Here is a 21,963-nt window from a genome sequence, read left to right on the forward strand (position 1 = left end):
AAGATGCCATACTACTATTACTACTACTACTACTACTACTACTACTACTACTAATAATAATAATAATAATAGTAATAATAATAATAATAATAATAATAATAATAAATCAGAATTTCCTTCCAGCAAGCCGGGTAGGAATTTTGAGAACAATACGCCAAAATGATTTTTGTCCTGGTATAGCTTTTGTCTCTCCCCAACATACCACGCCACTCCTCTCCTCCTGAGCTCTTCGTTAACCTAGTCTGCCCACCTCTTCCTAGGCTGCTCCATGGGTCTTTTTCTTGGTAACCTCCATCTCCAAATACTGATGCGGAGTTCAAGTTGGGTGCACCTGCTTCACATGACCTAACCACTTCAATCTCACAGCACTCCTATTTTCTCTGGTCAAGGTCTCCTTACATATCCAGTCCTGATTCTGTCTCTCAAGGTTTTTTTTGTAGAGCTGACTTTCATTTCACATGCTCATATTTGACTCTCTTCTCTCTTATTTATGACAAGATTATACATCATGATTGGCAGGAGATTGGTTTTATATACAGTCTGTTTAGCTCTAAGGATACCCTGTTCCAGATTAGGTTTCATACTTTCTGAAAGAATCTGGATTCTTTTGTTACTCTGTTCAAAACTTCTAGTTTGGCACTTTCACCATTTGATATGAGACTACACAGGTGTGTGTGTGTGTGTGTGTGTGTGTGTGTGTGTGTGTGTGTGTGTGTGTGTGTGTGTGTGTGTCCGGGCGTGCACGCGTTCACGCGTGTGTGTGTGTGTGTCCTACTCATCTTCATTGCCACTGTCTTGCTCTTACTCACAGTCAAGAAGTTATTCTCATAATTTACAATGTCGATAGCTTACCATTATAGTCATTACTGATTGTTGGTGTACTATATAGAAGCATAGTAGTTTCTGCCTGTCTTCCTTTTAATATGTAGCTTAACTCACTCCACAACTCCTTAATGATAGAATATGACTGGTGGAATATGATAATGAGAAAAAGAAACTGTCTGTTTGGCTCCAATTTTTATTTTTCAATACCTAGTTTTCAACTTGTCAAGTAATCTGCAGGTGATGAGTGACTGCTCCAACTGGAAAAAAATGGCATGAGACAGCAAGAGATGTTACTTCACAATGGCACACAGCCAACCACAGGCACTGGAAAATGATATCAAAATTTGTTTTATACTTAACCAATTTTTGCATTCATATATCAATATAACTTCATGAAAAACATCAGAGCCTTCATATGAAAGTGGATCCAACAGTTTCCTTATGTTCTAACAATGAACCCTTCAGTTGTAAAATTACAACAGTGTGATCTGCTATAGAGAGTCAGATCTTTTCAAATATTATGCACCAGTTTCCTTGATCATAATAGTTACGGATAACACGAATGCCCTCCACGCATGCACACATTTTTTCTAGTTCTCCTTCCTCAAATACATGATAGTACCTATACAACACTGGTACAGTTTGTGCTTGACTACTCTGAGATTGCTTTAGCTTCCACGGCACAAAAACATCTGAGTGTTTGAACTGAGTTCGATTCACGTGAACTGGTAATTCTGGCAACTGACATGTTTCTGTAGTTTTTGAAATTTCTGACAAGTTCAGAATTTTGCTTGAGCCATTTTCAGTGTTATTAACAGAAAGCTCAGAGGTGCAGCTATCTTGTGAAAGTTTGTTAAAATCTCTATCAGCTACAAGATTACAACAACTTGATTCACTTTTGGGATGACCTTTGCAATCACAAGGGTCAAAATCAGGACTTTTATGATGATCTCCAACACCTACTAACTCAGGTTCTGTATCAATGGCACCACTCACTATGATACTTGATTCACTGCTCTTACATTTATTTTTCTTTTTACTAGTAAATTTCAGATAATTTGATTTTACTCTTCCACATTCTTGATTTTTTGCCCAGACATACACCAATGCTCGCCCACCTGGTTTTAGTATTCTTGCCATTTCTTCCAAAGCTTTTAATCTGCGTTCCTGTGAATGAAAACAATGTGCATTATAGTACAGAGAGAGAGAGAGAGAGAGAGAGAGAGAGAGAGAGAGAGAGAGAGAGAGAGAGAGAGAGAATATTCAATGAATTATGTTTGGAATATGGAAAAGTGCACCTTAGTTAATAACAAAGTGATTGGCAGTTAGGCACAGAATGGGATAATGTTATCAGTTCTGCATTATCTGAATGTGGCTGTGGCAGCAACAGTTGTGCAATTCAGAACTGAACCCTTTGTATGCTCTCTGTTAATTGCAATACTAAGTTATCTTACTTTCATTTCTGCTCACTTCTGTTGCTATCTCCAGATATACTGTTTGCATTAAAAAATGGAAGGAAAGGGAGAAGGGGCAGAATTCCAATGCAGAAAGGGGAGGGACTTTTTGACACGGAATGAGTGACATCTGTCAACATGGAGGTGCTGTTGGTGATTGGTGCATTTGATATGAACATTTACTGTGCCATCTGAGAGTTGGAAATCAATATCTAGGAAGGCAGTTCTTTGACTTGATGAGGCCCACTCAACATGGATTTGAGAGTAGCTGTTGTGATTCTACAGCAAAGTGAAGATACTGATCTTGACATAGGTCCATATCTTATGATGTCACCTGATGAATCTTATGCCAGGCAGGGGGCTTTATGTGTTGCGTAGATAAGAACAATTCTTCTTGCTAGCTCATAAACAAAGGCAGCATAATATGAAGCCGTGTGGATACCCATGACAGGTCCACAGATTTGTTTGAGATTTAGCCTTTGTAAAAGATATAACTGTAGTTCAGAATGTGATGCCTCTAAAGAATTAAAAGTGGTGGTGGGTTTGGGTATGAAAGGCAGAACTGTGTGGCACCAAGGCCATGGGCACGCGGATTTTGGTGTACAGGGATGCAGCATCCAACGTGACAAGGAGTCTGGTGCTAAAGACACAAATCATGCTCTGGCTGGATAAAATGAGTATTACCTTGGATGTATGAAGGGAGACATAGGATAACTGGTTGAAAGTGCTATTCAATAAATGCATGCTTTCTGTAGAAACATTGTAACCAGACTGAATGGGGCAACTAGTGAAATTGAGTTTGCAGAGCTTGGAAAGCAGGGAAAGGATAAGTGTTTGTCTAGATACATATTTCACAAGCCACTGTACAGTGTATGATAGAGGGTACATTGTACCAATACTATCAGTTTTCTTTCGCATTTGATTCATGTATCAAGCAAGGAAAAAATGAATGCTTGTTTGTCTCTGAGTGTACCTGCTCCCTCTTAATCTCATTCTTGTGATACCAACACAAAATATATGTGGTGTAAGCACAAGCGCTTCGGATACAGTTTTGGTAAGTTTACCCAAGAGAGTTTTGTGGGAACTTTCTTCAAAGGATTCCCACTTTAGTTTCCTGAGCATTTCTGTTACACTAATGTTATTCTGGCCTGTTATGCTCCTAGCAGCACATCTCCGAATTCATTCAACTTCTGTTCACACACTTACTTGATAAGTACATCATACACTGGAACTCTACTTACAGTTCATAGCACCACTCTTGTACATGATTGCATTTACAAATGCAATGCATGTTCCTAACAAGTCTATGTCTTCCTATTAGCAATCTTACATGATCTTCCCATTCGTGGGTATCTCCCAACCAGGAGTTTGGGCTACTGCTCTTAGAAAAGCTGATTATACTTTATGCGAGGGTCGTGGTTTAGATCAATCATTTGAACTTGCAACAGCAGCGCAAGATGCCTTTGACAGTGATTTGTCAACTGCACAATATGCACCCAACGTTGAGTTAGATAGGGCAAAAGCCCATTCTCGACATCATCATCATTTGTAGTTTCCATGGCAGTACCACCACACATGTTGTTGTTGTTGTTGTTGTGGTCTTCAGTCCTGAGACTGGTTTGATGCAGCTCTCCATGCTACTCTATCCTGTGCAAGCTTCTTCATCTCCCAGTACATACTGCAACCTACATCCTTCTGAATCTGCTTAGTGTATTCATCTCTTGGTCTCCCCCTACGATTTTTACCCTCCATGCTGCCCTCCAATACTAAATTGGTGATCCCTTGATGCCTCAGAACATGTCCTACCAACCGATCCCTTCTTCTGATCAAGTTGTGCCACAAACTTCTCTTCTCCCCAACTCTATTCAATACTTCCTCATTAGTTATGTGATCTACCCATCTAATCTTCAGCATTCTACTGTAGCACCACATTTCGAAAGCTTCTATTCTCTTCTTGTCCAAACTATTTATCGTCCATGTTTCACTTCCATACATGGCTACACTCCATACAAATACTTTCAGAAATGACTTCCTGACACTTAAATCTATACTCGATGTTAACAAATTTCTCTTTTTCAGAAACGCTTTCCTTGCCATTGCCAGTCTACATTTTATATCCTCTCTACTTCGACCATCATCGGTTATTTTACTCCCTAAATAGCAAAACTCCTTTACTACTTTAAGTGTCCCATTTCCTAATCTAATACCCTCAACATCACCCGACTTAATTTGACTACATTCCGTTATCCTCCTTTTGCTTTTGTTGATGTTCATCTTATATCCTCATTTCAAGACACTGTCCATCCCTTTCAACTGCTCTTTCAAGTCCTTTGCTGTCTCTGACAGAATTACAATGCCATTGGCGAACCTCAAAGTTTTTATTTCTTCTCCATGGATTTTAATACCTACTCCAAATTTTTCTTTTGTTTCCTTTACTGCTTGCTCAATATACAGATTGAATAACATCGGGGAGAGGCTACAACCCTGTCTTACTCCCTTCCCAACCACTGCTTCCCTTTCATGTCCCTCGACTCATAGCTGCCATCTGGTTTCTGTACATATGTACATATGTGGACATAAACTTGGCTAGACAACATATAATTATAAATTCCCCCTCAAACAAGACTTAGGTAGAAATTCCAGCAGTATTGGTAGCATTTATTGTGGCGACAGTTCGCAAAGCACAGCATAGGTAAGGCAATTCTACACCAAATCTTTCTTCAGTTGTAGCTGATGCAATTCTCCTCAGGAAACTGCTAAGTATCTTGTTTGCAACAAATGTGGGCAAGTAGCCCAACAGTTTTGTCGGGGCACAGTACCACACTGAACAGGTGCCACCAGTCAGTACAACAAATCCACCTAAAATGATGATCAACCCATGAATGTGGATTTTTAAGAACTTCCCAAATCCTCTGTTTCCTTAATTAATGTTGAAGTACTGACATATCAGCTCATCATCTTTGAAGGCGAATAATCCTCATTTAGTAATGTACATTAATCATACTACTGCTTTTATAAGATTAACAGCTTATGTCAACTATTAACATTTATGTACATCAGTAATGCTTTTTGTAGTATCTTCACCACCAGCAACTAAGATTTTTGGTCTGGACACCTTTACTAGCTTTGATTTTCAAATACAGGATTAACTTATCATATCTAATAGCATTTCATTGACGAATTTAATAATTTACATAAGAAATAATCTGACTTATTTTATTATAACTGGGACTGCACCCAAAACTTTGCAGCACTTGAATCTTGAAAACTCCTTGCTTTTACTGAGGTAGTCCTTCCATGCGTTTGCTATGATGGAAAGCAGAACTTGATCGTCTGGACATTTAGATGTATCAGGTGTTACAACATCAATTGCATTAATCAATGGGTGATGCTCACACTGGTAACTAAAAAGCCGTGTGGTAGAATACAGATTTGTAACAATTTTAAGGTATCTATCAGTGCTGAATCTGATGTTAATAGTTGTCATCCTCTGCATCCAGAAAGATATTGACTAAGCTAACAGGAGGCTCATTCATTTCAAAGATAAATTTAGCTGATGCAATTACCCTTAAATGCTGAATCAGAACTTTAAATGGTAGGCAATACAGTTTTCAGGCTGTATCAATGTAGTAGATTATATCAACTATTGTTTATACCAGTTTTTGACAGAACATGGCAACATATTAAATACAACATACTTGCCTTATGTTCCACAAGATATTATTTATGTGATCACAAACCAGCTCTCAGTTTTTTTAGGCCACTGTCAGTTGACAACTGGATGTTGCAGCCACAGAGAAAAGTATGTCTGACTACACAGATATTACTCATGCAGAGAAGGAAGGTATATAAAATAATGAGGTATGGAGTTTGAGAAGGAGATTATTACATTTTTATCCACAGAGATCATTACATTTAGCAACATAATGGAAATAAAGTTGAATTTAGTGGTGTTAACCTAACAATTGCATAAGAAACATCTGGAAATATTTGAAATAAACATATGACACAGAATGCCAACTTAGTTCTAAATGACCAAACAAATTTCTTTTTCTGCCTATGTAAACTTAAGTTTCAGTTATGCAAATTAGATTACAATAATAAATTGAACTTCAGTACTCATCTGTTACTGAATGTAATGTTTTCTGTGTTTTATTAAATCTAACAACTTCTGCATGTAAAAAACTAATACTTTTCTACGTAAACACTGTAGCTATATCAGAAATATCTGTACAGTTGTCCAAAATTTCTACGGTTGCGACATTCAGTTGTCACCTATTGGTGGCCTAAGAACACAAAAGCTAGTTCATGATCAATTAAATAATATTTTGCAGAAGAGTGCAAAAGTGTTTCCCTATTTAATATTTATAACAGGTGACCAGTTGCTATTGTGAGTGCTCCCATAACATTTTTAAAAAAATTTGAGTATGAAACTTCTTGGCAGATTGAAACTATGTGCTGGATTGGCAGTCCAACCTGCAATCTTTGCTTCTCGTGGGGCAAATTCTCTGCCAACTGAACTATCAAGACAACTCAAAATCTGCCCTTATTTTTTCTTCTGCCAGTACTGCTGTCTTACTTTTCACACGTCACAGAAGTTTTCCTGGATACCCCTTGAGACTGCACTCCTAAAAGAATAAATATTGTGACAAAATGGCTTAGCTACAGCATAGAGGATTGTAAAGCTGTGAAGGGAGAAGGTCAGTTGTGCCTGGATAGCTCAGTTGGTAGGGCATTTGCCTGTGAAAGGAAAAAGTTCCAGGTTTGGGTTCCAGTTCTTCATACATATTTAATTTGCGAGGAAGTTTCTGGTGAGTGAACACCCTGCTGCAGAGTGAAAATTCACAAATTCACTCTGGCTGGCTGTACCATGTCCTTTCTTCAGGGGATGCTGCTTCCATATAAACAGCAGTCACAGAAGCTCATCAGGACTCTGCATCATTAACATGACAAATAGATACAGAAGAGATAAGAGGGTTTTTGACATCCGTTAATGTTAAATTCAGATGGCTAGTAGAAGCAGCATTTAATGTGTATCCAATTCAGAAGGAAGTGACATCACTAAACAAGAAGAGGTTTGTCAATCATTTGCACCACTCTCTACAAACTAGATCAATATGGAGGAATGTAATCTGATTCCACATATTTATGTCACACTCGTGAAACAAGATCCTGTGTTATCGAGAAGACAGATAAAACCGGGGCCTTTGTCAATTTAATAGCAGTGCCGAAAAACTGACCTATGGAGAACTAAGAGCAACACATTGATATCTTTCCCTGGTGAATACCTAAGGATTTTGTGCACTGCTGTAATGAAAGAAGAAGAGAGTTTAACACATATTATGCTGCAAGATGTCTAACAACAGGACAATGCTAGACATGCCAGGCAAATGCATAAGACTACAACTGACCTGCAAGGCGAAGCTTAGCACATTGAGCTCATTCTCCAACGTAATCAATCATTCCCTGTTGTCATACAGATGTTCTAGCCACTAATACACAAAACTAAACAAGGTAGCCATTTTTGGAGGTGAGCCTGCAGGAGATGACAATCCTCAACAGACAACAGTTTCCAAGATGTTGAGAAGACCCATCATCGTCATCGTCATCGTCATCATCGACCAACGTTTCCAGCCACTAGTCAATTCCAGATCATCAACTTCTATATCAGATGCAAATCAATCACAGATGAAGAAGGTATGTTCTAGATTCAAAAATCACTGTGTTGAATGTTGCAAGTCAAAAATAAGCCCAACTAACAGCAATCTGTACGGTAAGAATAGGTGTTAATGGCAGACCACAGCCCTTCAAATTTGTTGTTTTACCAGAATATAAACATGCAGTTATCGTTGAGTGGGAATTGACCCCAGAATTACAGGCTTTCATTGAAGGTGGAAGGCTGGAGTTCCAGACTGATGAAGAGACTCCTACAAGTTCATACTACATCCATTACTCTGGATAATGTTATAAATTGAATTGAACACACACTTATTTTGCCATTATCATCAGGATGAAATCTAGTTAATAGTCTGGATTCTCAGACTGTGAAGCTCTAGTCAAATACAAAAAAAAGACCTCAGCCTCACAAAAGAAATCTGTATGCCAGTGACCATTAAAATCATGAAATATGCACAAGAAGGATGTTGGGTCACCAATTGTAAAGATCAGCTGGAACCCGTCTCTAAGGTTAAGTGCATAAGGATGGTTCAACCAGTCTAGGAATGTCAACTAAGAGTGCCATTGGTGGAGAATCAAACTTTGCTACCATTACAAACTCAACACTGGATGAATCTTCTATTCACATTCAACAGGTCCTGGCTTGACTGTGAAACATCAATGGTGAATGTTGGGCATTTTGCGACAGTTTTTGTCTGGTGTGGTGACAAGGCAGAACAGACGACTCAAAGTGAAACACAATATCAAGACTGGGGATCATTACCTATCAGTCAGTGCTCCTAGTGGGTTTGCCGTCTGAATGATGGCTAATTCACTAAGAACTGGAGATGATTGCTACAAGACAACATAATTTACCTGTCAGAAAGTCATTGGTCTTTCTATGTAGTCCTCAAGGAGGAGAATGATAACAGGCGTCATTTCTGCATTAATTACTAGTGGCTGAAAAAAGTCACTTGTTTCACAACATCTGAGTCTCTGTTTAGAGTCCCTTAGGAAATTATTTGTGAGGCACAGCTTTAAAGAAATGATAGCATGACACCTTTGACATGATCAACTGACAATGCATTAAGGAAGTATTTATTTCCTGTCTGCTTTCTATCGCTGATCAGTGATTTCTTTTTTATGTTATGTATACAGGGTGGTCCATTGATCGTGACCGGGACAAATATCTCACGAAATGGGCATCAAACGAAAAAACTACAAAGAACGAAACTTGTCTAGCTTGAAGGGGGAAACCAGATAGCACTGCCATAGGTCAAACAGATATGAACTGCGTTTTTTAAAAATAGGAACCCCCATTTTTTATTACATATTCGTGTAGTACGTAAAGAAATATGAATGTTTTAGTTGGACCACTTTTTTCGCTTTGTGATAGATGGCACTGTAATAATCAAAGATATGAATCACAATTTTAGACGAACAGTTGGTAACAGGTAGGCTTTTTAAATTAAAATATAGAACGTAGGTAAATTTGAACATTTTATTTCGGTTGTTCCAATGTGATACATGTACCTTAGAGAACTTATAATTTATGAGAATGCATGGTGCTACAGCATCATTACCTGTAAATACCACATTAATGCAATAAATGCTCAAAATGATGTCCGTCAACCTCAATGCATTTAGCAATACGTGTAACAACATTCCTCCGAGTAGTTTGCCTTCTGTAATGTTCGCACATGCATTGACAATGCACTGACGCATGTTTTCAGGCGTTGTCAGTGGATCACGATAGCAAATATCCTTCAACTTTCCCCACAGAAAGAAATCTGGGGACATCAGATCCATTGAACATGCGGGCCATGGTATGGTGCTTCAATGACCAATCCACCTGTCATGAAATATGCTATTCAATACCGCTTCAACTGCACACGAACTATGTGCCGGACATCTATCATGTTGGAAGTACATCGCCATTCTGTCATGCAGTGAAACATCTTGTAGTAACATCGGTAGAACATTACGTAGGAAATCAGCACACATTGCACCATTTAGATTGCCATCGATAAAATGGGGGCCAATTATCCTTCCTCCCATAATGACGCACTATACATTAACCCGCCAAGGTCGCTGATGTTCCACTTGTCGCAGCCATCATGATTTTCTGTTTCCCAATAGTGCATATTATTCTGGTTTACATTACTGCTGTTGGTGAATGATGCTTCGTCGTTAAATAGAACGCGTGCAAAAAATCTGTCATCATCCCGTAATTTCTCGTGCCCAGTGGCAGAACTGTACACAATGTTCAAAGTCTTCGCCATGCAATTCCTGGTGCATAGAAATATGTAACATTCTCAACACCGATGTTTTTGAGATTCCCGATTCTCGCGCAATTTGTCTGCTACTGATGTGCAGATTAGCCGCGACAGCAGCTAAAACACCTACTTGGGCATCATCATTTGTTGCAGGTCATGGTTGACGTTTCACATGTGGCTGATCACTTCCTGTTTCCTTAAATAATGTAACTATCCAGCGAACGGTCTGGACACTTGGATGATTTCGTCCAGAATACCGAGCAGCATACATAGCACATGCCCGTTGGGCATTTTGATCACAATAGCCATACATCAACACAATATCGACCTTTTCTGCAATTGGTAAACGTTCCATTTTAACATGGGTAACATATCACGAAGCAAATACCGTCTGCACTGGCGGAATGTTACGTGATACCACGCTTGTGACTATTACAGCGCCATCTATCACAAAGCGAAAAAAGTGGTCAACTAAAACATTCATATTTCTTTACGTACTACACGAATATATAATAAAAAATGGGGGTTCCTATTTTAAAAAAACAGTTGATATCCATTTGACCTAAGGCAGTGCCATCTAGAGGGCCAACCATAGCACCATCTTGTTTACCCCTTCAAGCTAGATCAGTTTCGTTCTTTGTAGTTTTTTCATTTGATGCTTATTTCATGAGATATTTGGCCTGGTCACTATCAATGGACCACCCTGTATATAAGCAGACTGAAGTGCCAAATGAAAATTTGTACCAGGACTGGGATTTGAATCTGGGTCTCCTGCTCACTAGGCAGATGCGATAAGCACTATGCCATCCTGCCACAGTAGCTTTCCTAAATTGCATGGAGTTCCCTAGCATGCCTCCCTCTTCAATCCAAATACCCATTCATGCTTCAGTCCACTCATATTTAACAGGTTTGTAGTCAGAGACTTCGGTTCGAATCCAAGCCTTGGTACAAATTTTTATTCAGAACTTCAGTCTGCATACATACATCACAAATGTTTGAGACTTGAAAAGGTCTCAAGAACCATACGGTGCCATTTTTCTTTATTATGAGGTGGTGCATTCTATCTACTTGCGATGGAACAGCAGTATTTGGTGCATCCTATCTGCATTCACATGAGAATATCAATTACTTTCAAGTCATTACAGATGTGCCAGTGTTACTCTGATAGTTTATATTTTCAAGAAATAATGACATTTTTATACCTCTTCTTTGTATACCTATCCATCTGGCACTCGCTTATATCTGTTTCCATTGTGTAGCAATAATACTGCCTCAAAAATTCTTAGATGACTCAATGAACTTCACCATGCTTCACCACTGTTTTACCCCAAGTCCTGATGTAAGACACTGAACGTCTGTGCCACTAATTGCAAGTGTCTCATGTCTGTGCCAAAACTGGGAGTAGTTGTACCAGGTACAAGCAAACGACACTCATTATGATGTAAACCAAGTAGTTCTTCTTGGCCTTTTATTAATGCTAGACACTGTAGTACAAGCTTGGGAAGTTCCACATCATTTATCTAATGGATATCTTTAATAGTTTGGTAGACAGAATATGAGTTGCAGGAAGAAAATTAAAGAGCACTACTTACTTACATTTTTCATCAACTGTGCATTTTGCAGGACTGAACAAACAAAGAGACCACATGGAAATGGTGTAGAAACAAAGAGAATGTCTGGGTACTTTAAAGATGCACAGGTTTGGTACGAGAATCTGGTGACGTATGTGACAGAATCGACAGCGTATGTCTGGACTCGTGCCATATCATACGGATTCCAAATGCCACACATTGTTATCCTTCACATTCTTTAAACAATCACAAAAGTTGCATACAAATGTCAAACAGAAGAACTGTGGTGCCCACTGGTTGCCAGTAAACACCTTCGAATCCAAGTATGGTTCATATGCTTTCATCATGAATGGTGTAAAAGCCTTCTGATGGGATTTGTCTGTTACATAACTGCATACATATCAAAACACAACCAAAAACAAGGAATAAAATTCCAATGGACAATGTTGCACAAAAAATAATTTTTTTCAGTATAGTCAAAACGTGACATAGAGCAAACCAGTTTCCATATTTGAAATCAGGACGACAAACTTTCATTAGAAATAGTTGATGATTTATGGTGGAAATAAGCAAAAATAATGTCAAATATCAGAAGCTTTGGACATTTCATACTTCTGTAGTGTTCTGGGACTTACTCATTTATGAAATATTTTAATTTGCAAGAATATTCAATTTACACAGAAATAGGAGAACTCTCTGCCGAGGCAGGCACTTCAGTTCTGTATACACTGTACATATATGTGTGTGCAACATACATGCTTTCAGTGTGGAGTTTTATGTCTTTTTCATGACCCCACACTTGTAACTGGTACTTGATTCTGGAAACCGTGTGACAATAGACTGCCAGGGAACCTATGGAGATCAAAACAATTCTAATCACCACAGACACCATGCTGGCAGATCAATTCCTATTTCAGAGGTTGGCACCACATATTTGATTACTGCTGCCAACTGACAGCAGCTACACAGACACCGCCCCCCCCCCCTCCCCCATCCAGCGCTGCAGCACTGCTCACTGCTACTGAAGAGTATAACAGGCCACTGCAAGTTATCATTGGTCCCTTCAGTTATGTGTACTACTACTATGGATACTCAGCCTCTCTACTGATACTACAGTGTTAATACAGACTTGGATTATTCCAGACTGTACACTGGTCTTGCCTGCACTTGTGTTCCACTGCACCACTGCAACCCATTGAAGTTAAGTAAACAATTTTTGTCTAAATACTGTTGTGTCTTCCTTTCCCTGTTTCTGCCTTGGAAGCCACAAATCACTACAGGATACAACAACTGCCACCTGTGGTAGTCCCTTCCCCAACAGAAGAACAAGTCACTGAGCCTTGCTCGACTGTGTCAGCTGTCACTGGGCCATTGGCAGGGCACCCGCCTCACCTGTCCAGCCCATCCATTTCACTGATACCACAGCCCCCCCCCCCCCCCCCCCCACACACACACCTCCATTCCTATGGGCAAGTTAAGCAGAGACGGATCTGATATCCCACCACTTCAGCAATATGGAAACAGATAGAGAGTGGCAGCAAATATGTCACCTGGAGACAGCAATCAAAAAATGCACCCCATTTTAGCCAAAGACAACTATGATGGCCCTTTTCCATCTGACATTGTAGTAATGGGCATTTCACAATGTGTTGCACTACTTTCCATGACTTACAACTACTTTCAGCTGAGAGTGTACGGACTTTGACATGTTACTTAAAATTTCACGATTCCTTAAATAAATTTTTAAAACACATTCTTATATGAACTATCATTGTTATGGAAAATGTAACACGTAGGCAGCCACTGAAAATGTGAGTAATAAGTTACCTGTGTGGAAAGGTGATGAATCACAGCAATGCTAATGCATCCATCAGCAATGTCTGAACGCAATGGAATCCTAAGGCAGTTGCAATTGAAGACTTCAAATCCCTTTTCTTGACATACTCTGGTCAAGCTGATGCTCAGGTCACAACCAACCTAAAATTATTAAACAGTAGTGTGTTACAGGTAAAGGTCTCATATTGCCATAGATATGAAATTTTAAAATAAAAATAATGTAATTCACTTTCAGATCAAGATTTGTTTCTTTACTTTATAAACTCATAGGTGCCATTAAACTAGATAATACACCCTGGCCCATTTCCAGGCACAGTATTTCATCTGCTTTCCAGATAAGTAAATATCCAGTCAGCAACACAACAGTGTATCATATGGTTGATAACACACTAGAGCACAGGTACCTACCTTGAATACATCTGAATTATGTGCAAGGTACTTTCCATTACCACATCCTACATCAACAAGGATGGCACCATGAGGTAGAGATGTTAGGAATGCAACGACATTAGGCCAAGGCTTATGGCGTGTTTCACTGAAGTGGTTAGCTATCTTTTCATAGACCTGAACATAGAAACCTTTGACAGCTTTGCTATTTCATCAATGTTTGTCTGAAAATATCATATTTAATTAATAACTAAATTAATAATGATAATTACAAAAAAACTGAACTTAAAGATGTTTGTCAAAATATTAGAAACAGCATAGGAATTAAGATTAATTTGGCACAAGACCTGCCCCATCTTACAAATGCTATTCACAGAAGATAGGGCGAGTGCAACTTCTGAATTATTTCTGAAAGATTTTGCACTGCTGAGTTCATCGGTAATGGTGGAAGAGAAAAGCTGTATTAATTTGTCTGCTCAAAAACAAGACCTCAAATGGTTGCAAATATGCCATCCCCCTAGAGAGGAGATCCTGGATGACAGCATAAACTACGACATTTTCTGCTACCAAACATTTAACTGGATGATGATAGAGTAATCACCTGATGCACATGTAACTCTTCTAGTTGTGACGCCACTTCTTCATTTCCTTGCTGTTGCAAGTTGTTGATCTTTTGAAAAGAGTCACAAAAGTTATGAAAAGAGCATTTGCAGTCTCCTTTTAGGATTTTACGAAATGTTAAAGATGTTCGAGTCCCACGTTTCATCACTGTGAGGCCCCCGTCTTTAGAGTGAATTATATCTGTCTTCCTTGGAGTAATACCATGTTTCCATGCATATCTACAACAAGACCAAAATAGGAACCCATATATCAGTTGGAAGAACAAGACTGAATTCAATATATATGTATCAGGATGGAAGCTTATTCATCTGGTATGAGAGGTGCAGTACAGAGTAAATATGATAAACCTCTTATCTTTTGAGTGAAGATCCTTCAGCTCCCCCCCCCCCCCCCTCTCTCTCTCTCTCTCTCTCTCTCTCTCTCTCTCTCTCTCTCTCTCTCTCTCTCTCTCTCTCTCTCACACACACACACACACACAGAAGTTCATCATCCTGAGGCACTGAGCACCTGAGTATCATGTAAAATACATGATACTCAGGTGCTCACTGCCTCTTGTGTTATGTGAGCAGGAACTTATCCTCATATTCAAATATAAATTTATGTTACTTTACTGCCTTCTGAATAAATATAATGAGAAGAACACCAAATGCCATGCAGTACCTTGCTTCACCAGACATTATGAGTAAAGACCTTTGAGGTAAAAGTACACTGGTGCTGCGGCCATCAACATGTTCAAACTCCATCACAACAGCAGAACCCAATGAAAGGGACAGAATGTGCTCTTCAAAGGCACTGTGCGTATCAATATGAGGTGGAATACCTGTTGCACAGTAAAATAAATCACAAGTTTCATTATTAAATAAAGAACAAGTCTAGCTTAGTATGGAAACTTTAAAGAATGTTGAAAATATAAATTACCTTGACCAGGAGCATACTGGTTCACCGTAAGCTGATCTGGGAAAGAAATATCTTTCTTATAACCCCTCTCTTTCAATCGAGAGATTATAAAGCCACATTCCTTGGGAATTTCTCTTGATAATGGATCATCCTTGTCCACATTATTGATATCGTATCTGAATTTAAAACCGTAATGCGTAACTTTCCGATGTTTCAGAGATTGAACTAAAACAAAAAGAGCATTTGCAAAAATCTAGACAAAAATAAAGCAAACTTCATGAAAGCACATGAAATCTTAAGGACGGGTAGCAGAGTGATGCCAAATTCAGGGAGTAAAATTTGTTTCATTAAAAGATTTCTACAGCTAAAATTCAAAATTTTTATTTTTTGCGAAATTAAGTTTTGCTGTGCCAGTGCTCAAGGACATAAACAAAATTTATGTAACTTACTAGGACCTATTTCAGGTTTGGCTGGGATTGAAAGCAAGAAACACTGTAAATATCAGATTTCAGTGTTCAACGTCCTTTCGCGAACTTGTATCCAAATTGTTACCTTCCAACCTAGCAAAGTCTGTCATCACAACCTACATTGTGAGAACTAAGAGATATGGAAAAGAGATACTGTCTATGTTCTGTTCTCTTTCTGTATGTGTACCTATGATGTAGTTCGAATCATCATCACTACATTACACGATGAAGCTGACAGAAGTTTTGGTTGGTTCAGATGACCCAAAATTTCTCTATTTCAAGAAATAATATTCAGCCACAACATCCAATAAGTTAGTCGTAGAGCATTAAAGACATCATCTTTCGTTTTACCTCTGTAATCTAATGAAACTATGACTAGAGAACAAATGTACTAGTGGGCTGATATTTCTTAAAAGTTTTCAGTGAGTCTGGTGGTTGCTAGAAGGATCAAATTATAGGTTTGCATCTGCCCTTATGCCAAGTCTTGCCCAAAAAAGTCACAAGTAGCTTCAGTTTCCCTCTGGTGGACCTGAGTTTCTGATCTTCTGTGAAGAATACACTATTTCAATTTCCCATTAGTCTCCTCCTCCTCTTTCCTGGCCTTTATCCTGAATCTGCACAGAGTCAACATTGCGTTGGAAATGTCAGCTGTAGATCGTGGCCAGATGCCCTTCTTGTCATCACCACTTTTCCATCCCAGGAAGGAATTTGTGTGACCAAACCGTCTGCATTTACTGTTTTCTCTTGTGGAAGTGTGTGAACATTTTCTAAATGTTTGCAGATCGTATAACTGAGGCCATATGTGCGTTCCCTGTCTGGTATTAACTTATTCACGGCCAGCAAGTCTACCCAAATCCCACAAGCGGCATGCTAACACACGCATCCATCTGGGTGGGTCTTCTATTTCTCATTATTGTTGAATGAACTACCTACTTTTTAGGAGTACTTCAAACTCTGGAACTTTGTTGCAAATACTCTGGCAGTTAATCATTACGTTTTTAATAGTCTCATATGTGAGGGGCATCACAAAAACACTTTGGGATCTCTTACGGGTATCATCATCAAGGCTGTACAAACAGTCATTTAAATAATAATAAAAATAAACCTTTGTGTGCACCCCATGCATACATTTAGTGGGACCCAGCATTCAAACCTATGGCCCAAGTCAAGAAAGTTGCAGTTTAGTTCCTCACATAATCTTCAAAGTCTCTGGCTCAATTCTTCCACTCAACTAATAAACAGAGGGAATACAATCAGTTCTGGTTGGAATGCTGCAGATTGTGAACTTCTGCTGAAATCTCATGAGAGCAAGACTTCTCCTCAATCTCCTCTGCCAGTAACTGGAATGACCTCATGACCTCAGTATGTCTCAGAGCCTGAAGTAAAATAATTGATGGTTCTTCTGTTCCAAACAATTCATTTACGAACTGCCACCCTGACGCTGTTCATAATAAATGTTACCATATTCAGTCTTGACTGTCGCCTCATACTTTCTTATTGCAGTGGATCTGCTGTGCAGTTCCACTATTTCTGGCCGTGTCACTTCATTTCAGTTTGCACACGATCGAGAGCTGTAAGAGACTGCACAACTACTCCAACACTCTATGAAATAATGTAACCACTCTTAACAAACTCTTCTATATTCTGCTTCTTTCATAAACACATACAGTTGCTGATATACAGATCGATATGCTTCTACTCTCCTGTAGCTAGGCTTCTAGCAGAGGCTCTCGTTCAAACATGTTACAACAGAATAGGCACTAAGCCGCAACTTCAAACCGTAAGTGGGCCTCCACATCAGGTGGACATGAGCAATCACTGCCTCCCCTTAATGATGTTCACGGTTCACTTCTCTTTCCAAGAATCTGCACAAACACCAGAAATGGCACACACAGACGACCGTCCCACACTTATGAACTACTTAGGATATCTTCTTAACATTCATTCACAAATGTCTTTCATTGGCCTAAAGAGATAATAGTGGAACATGTTATTCTTAAAAATCTCATGGTACAATACAAGCTGGAGACCCTGGCAACAGCTATCACTTGTTCCAATTTTCTCCTCAATCATCACCTGCCCGCAGCTCACTGTTCTCATAGCAGCTGCATCAACAGCTTCTGCAGTATGTTGATGAGGCCATCTGGCGTACAAATTCACAGTACAGGAGGTGATCCTTCTCATCCCCTGCCGCCATTTCCCTATGGGGTACCAGTATTCACTGTACATTTGAGTTACTGACGACTAATAACACACCCTACCCTTCTGTAGTCACATACCGCTGACACGAGCCACAGCAGGTTTCCCTACAAGTGAAACATGTCACACTGGCTCAGTTTAAATTTCAGTTGCAGTCGCACCTGTACCTGTCAGTACAGGTGACGAGTGTAGATCCTCAAGCTCTTCCTGGCTCCTGCCTCCCTTGTACAGAACTCTTGTACTTACCACTGTTTTGCCAGTCTCATTGTTGAGCAGTGATAGGACATGTATTTTTGTGGAGAGGCTACAGTGTCCACAAAAGATACAGTAGTAGGTAAACCTGTGGTGTGACTTGTATGTGACCCTTGGGAAGTGCAGCCAGCTCACATACCTGCAGTAGCTTCCAATCACTAAACAACAGTCACAGTGATTTCAGAAGAAGAAAAGAGAATGGAAAAGAAAACTGACTGAAGAATTGGAGACAATTGTAAAAACACGTATTAATATACACTACTGGCCATTAAAATTGCTACACCAAGAAGAAATGCAGATGATAAACGAGTATTCATTAGACAAATATTTTATACTAGAACTGACATGTGATTAGATTTTCACGCAATTTGGGTGCATAGATCCTGAGAAATCAGTACCCAGAACAACCACATCTGGCTGTAATAATGGCCTTGATACGCATGGGCATTGAGTCAAACAGAGCTTGGATGGTGTGTACAGGTACAGCTGCCCATGCTGCTTCAACGCGATACCACAGTTCATCAAGAGTAGTGACTGGTGTATTGTGACGAGCCAGTTGCTCGGCCACCATTGACCAGGCGTTTTCAGTTGGTGAGAGATCTGGAGAATGTGCTGGCCAGGGCAGCAGTCGAACATTTTCTGTATCCAGAAAGGCCCGTACAGGACCTGCAACATGTGGTCGTGCATTATCATGCTGAAATGTAGGGTTTCAGCAGGGATCAAATGAAGGGTAGAGCCAAGGGTCGTAACACATCTGAAATGTATCGTCCACTGTTCAAAGTGCCCTCAACGTGAACAGATAACGTCTCAAGTAACCAATGGCACCCCATACCATCACACTGGGTGATACGCCAGTATGGCGATGACAAATACACGCTTCCAATGTGCGTTCACCGCAATATCGCCAAACACGGATGAGACCATCATGATGCTGTAAACAGAACTTGGATTCGTCCGAGAAAATGACGTTTTGCCATTCGTGTACCCAGGTTTGTCGTTGAGTACACCATCGCAGGCGCTCCTGTCTGTGATGCAGCGTCAAGGGCAACCGCAGCCGTGGTCTCCGAGCTGATAGTCCATGCTGCTGCAAACGTCATCAAACTCTTCGTGCAGATGATTGTTGTCTTGTAAACGTCACCATCTGCTGACTCAGGGATCAAGACGTGGCTGCATGATCTGTTACAGCCATGCCGATAAGATACCTGTCATCTCGACTGCTAGTGATACGAGGCCGTAGGGATCCAGCACGACATTCCGTATTACCCTCCTGAATCCACTGATTCCATATTCTGTTAACAGTTATTGGATCTCGACCAACACGAGTGGCAATGTCGCAATACGATAAACCGCAATCACGATAGGCTACAATCTCACCTTTATCAAAGTCGGAAACGTGATGGTACGCATTTCTCCTCCTTACACAAGGCATCACAACAACGTTTCACCAGGCAATGCCGGCCAACTGCTGTTTGTGTATGAGAAATCGGTCGGAAACTTTTCTCATGTCAGCACATTGTAGGTGTCGCCACGGGCGCCAATCTTGTCTGAATGCTCTGAAAAGCTAATCATTTGCGTATCACAGCATCTTCTTTCTGTCAGTTAAATTTCACGTCTGTAGCACGTCATCTTCGTGGTGTAGCAATTTTAATGGCCAGTAGTGTATGTAAAAGTAAAAATGGCAAATTACTAACTCATGACCAAGGGTATTTTAGTGAACTGCTGGATGCTCAAGAGCCCCCTGCAGAAGAGATCCTGATGAACCCATAAGGAGATGATGAGGCCATAGTCCCTCATCTCTCTCAAGGAGGAGTACGCAAAGCAATTGCCCAACTAAAGGACAATAAAGCACTAGGGATTGATAATATACCATCAAAACTATTCAAAGCTGGTGGAGTTGAGATAAATCACAGGGTATACAAGATTTTGTGGCTCACATGGAAAAAGGAAGAGTTGCCAGAAGAATGAAATGTAGGGGCAGTGTGTCTGATACACAAGACAGTAGATATATTTAAATGCAGCAACTACAGTGGCCCCAGCAACTAGCAGAAAAGATCAAAGAATTTAATACTGGTGTGCACCAAGTTTCACTGATTTCAAATCTGCATACGACACAATAAATCAGGTTAAACTGTATAAGGCAAAGTGGGAATTTCAGATGCCTGGGAAATTGGTGACTACCCCCAGCATGCTGTCGAGTACAATCTAGGCTATCACATGAACTGGGCGAGCTTTCCCGGCTACTCTTCAATTAGGCACTCGAAATAGTGGTGCGTGAATCAGGTATCCAGGCAGGTACTATAAATCTGTACAATTGTTGGTACATGCAGATGATTTGGACCTAATGAGTAGAACATTTAAGAGATCTACAAAGTGCATTCTCAGCTCTAAAAGTGCAGAGAAGATGGACTTGAAAATTAATGAAGGAAAGACCAAGTATACATATAGTTGTACAAATCAACCCTTACACCCCACAGTAACCCTTGATGGAAAGATTTTTGTGAGAGTGGAATGTTTCACTTATCTGGATGTAAACAGAAGCAAATGGAAGCACTTTCATTGAAATTATGGCCCATGTAAGTGCATCTAATCGATGTTATTTTTGAATTCCGTGACATTTTAAATCCATGCTTCTATCATAAGAGACTAAGTCCCAACTATAAAGTGCTGATATGCCCAGTATTTACATTGTTTGTTGTGGTCTTCAGTCCGAAGACTGGATTGATGCAGCTCTCCATGCTACTCTGTCCTGTGCAAGCCTCTTCATCTCTAAATAACTACTGCAACGTACATCTTTCTGAATCTGCTTACTGTATTCATCTCTTGGTCTCCCTCTTCCATTTTTACCAACCCACACTTCCCTCTAATACCAAACGGGTGGTCCCTTGTCTTAGAATGTGTCCTATCAACTGATCCATCCTTTTCGTCAAGTTTTGCCACAAAATCCTTGTCTACCCAATTCTATTCAGTACCTCCTCATTAGTTACACGGTCTAATCATCTAATCTTCAGCATTCTTCTGTGGCAGCACATCTTGAAAGCTTCTATTTTCTTTTTATTTAAACTGTTTATCGTAGTTGTTTCACTTCCATACATGGCTACACTCCAGGCAAATAACTTCAGAAAACGCTTCCTGACACTTAAATTTATATTTGATGTTAACTAATTTCTCTTCTTCAGAAATGATTTTCTTGCCATTGCCAGTCTACATTTTATATACTTCAGCCATCGCCAGTTATTTTGCTGCCCAAATAGCAGAACTCATCTACTACTTTAAGTGTCTTATTTCCTAATTTAATTCCTTTAGCACCAACTGATTTAATTTGACTTCATTCCATTAGCCTCATTTTGCTTCTGTTGATGTTCAGCATATATCCTCTTTTCAAGACACTGTCCATTCCATTCAACTGCTCTTTGAAGTCCTTTGTTGTCTCTGACAGAATTACAATGTCATTGGCAAACCTCGAAGTTTTTATTTCTTTCCCCTGAACTTTCAATTCCTACCCCAAAATTATCTTTTGTTTCCT

General features: G+C 39.7%; 1 protein-coding gene across 1 annotated transcript in view; it reads right to left on the minus strand.

Annotated features, from left to right (window-relative positions):
- Positions 1-1,000: 1,000 nt before the first annotated feature.
- The window catches only part of LOC126094941 (alkylated DNA repair protein alkB homolog 8), a 41,338-nt gene continuing 20,375 nt past the window's right edge, over positions 1,001-21,963 (minus strand). Inside the window, exons 4-9 of the mRNA XM_049909590.1 lie at positions 15,544-15,747; positions 15,286-15,445; positions 14,606-14,843; positions 14,026-14,181; positions 13,609-13,758; positions 1,001-1,992 (exon numbers count right to left, since the gene is read on the minus strand). Of these exons, the coding sequence (XP_049765547.1) occupies positions 1,327-1,992; positions 13,609-13,758; positions 14,026-14,181; positions 14,606-14,843; positions 15,286-15,445; positions 15,544-15,747 (1,574 nt within the window). The 3' untranslated portion in view covers positions 1,001-1,326. The remainder of the gene's footprint in view (positions 1,993-13,608; positions 13,759-14,025; positions 14,182-14,605; positions 14,844-15,285; positions 15,446-15,543; positions 15,748-21,963) is intronic.

The sequence above is a fragment of the Schistocerca cancellata genome, chromosome 8, assembly GCF_023864275.1.
Source record: "Schistocerca cancellata isolate TAMUIC-IGC-003103 chromosome 8, iqSchCanc2.1, whole genome shotgun sequence".
NCBI classification, from domain to species: Eukaryota; Metazoa; Arthropoda; class Insecta; order Orthoptera; family Acrididae; genus Schistocerca; species Schistocerca cancellata.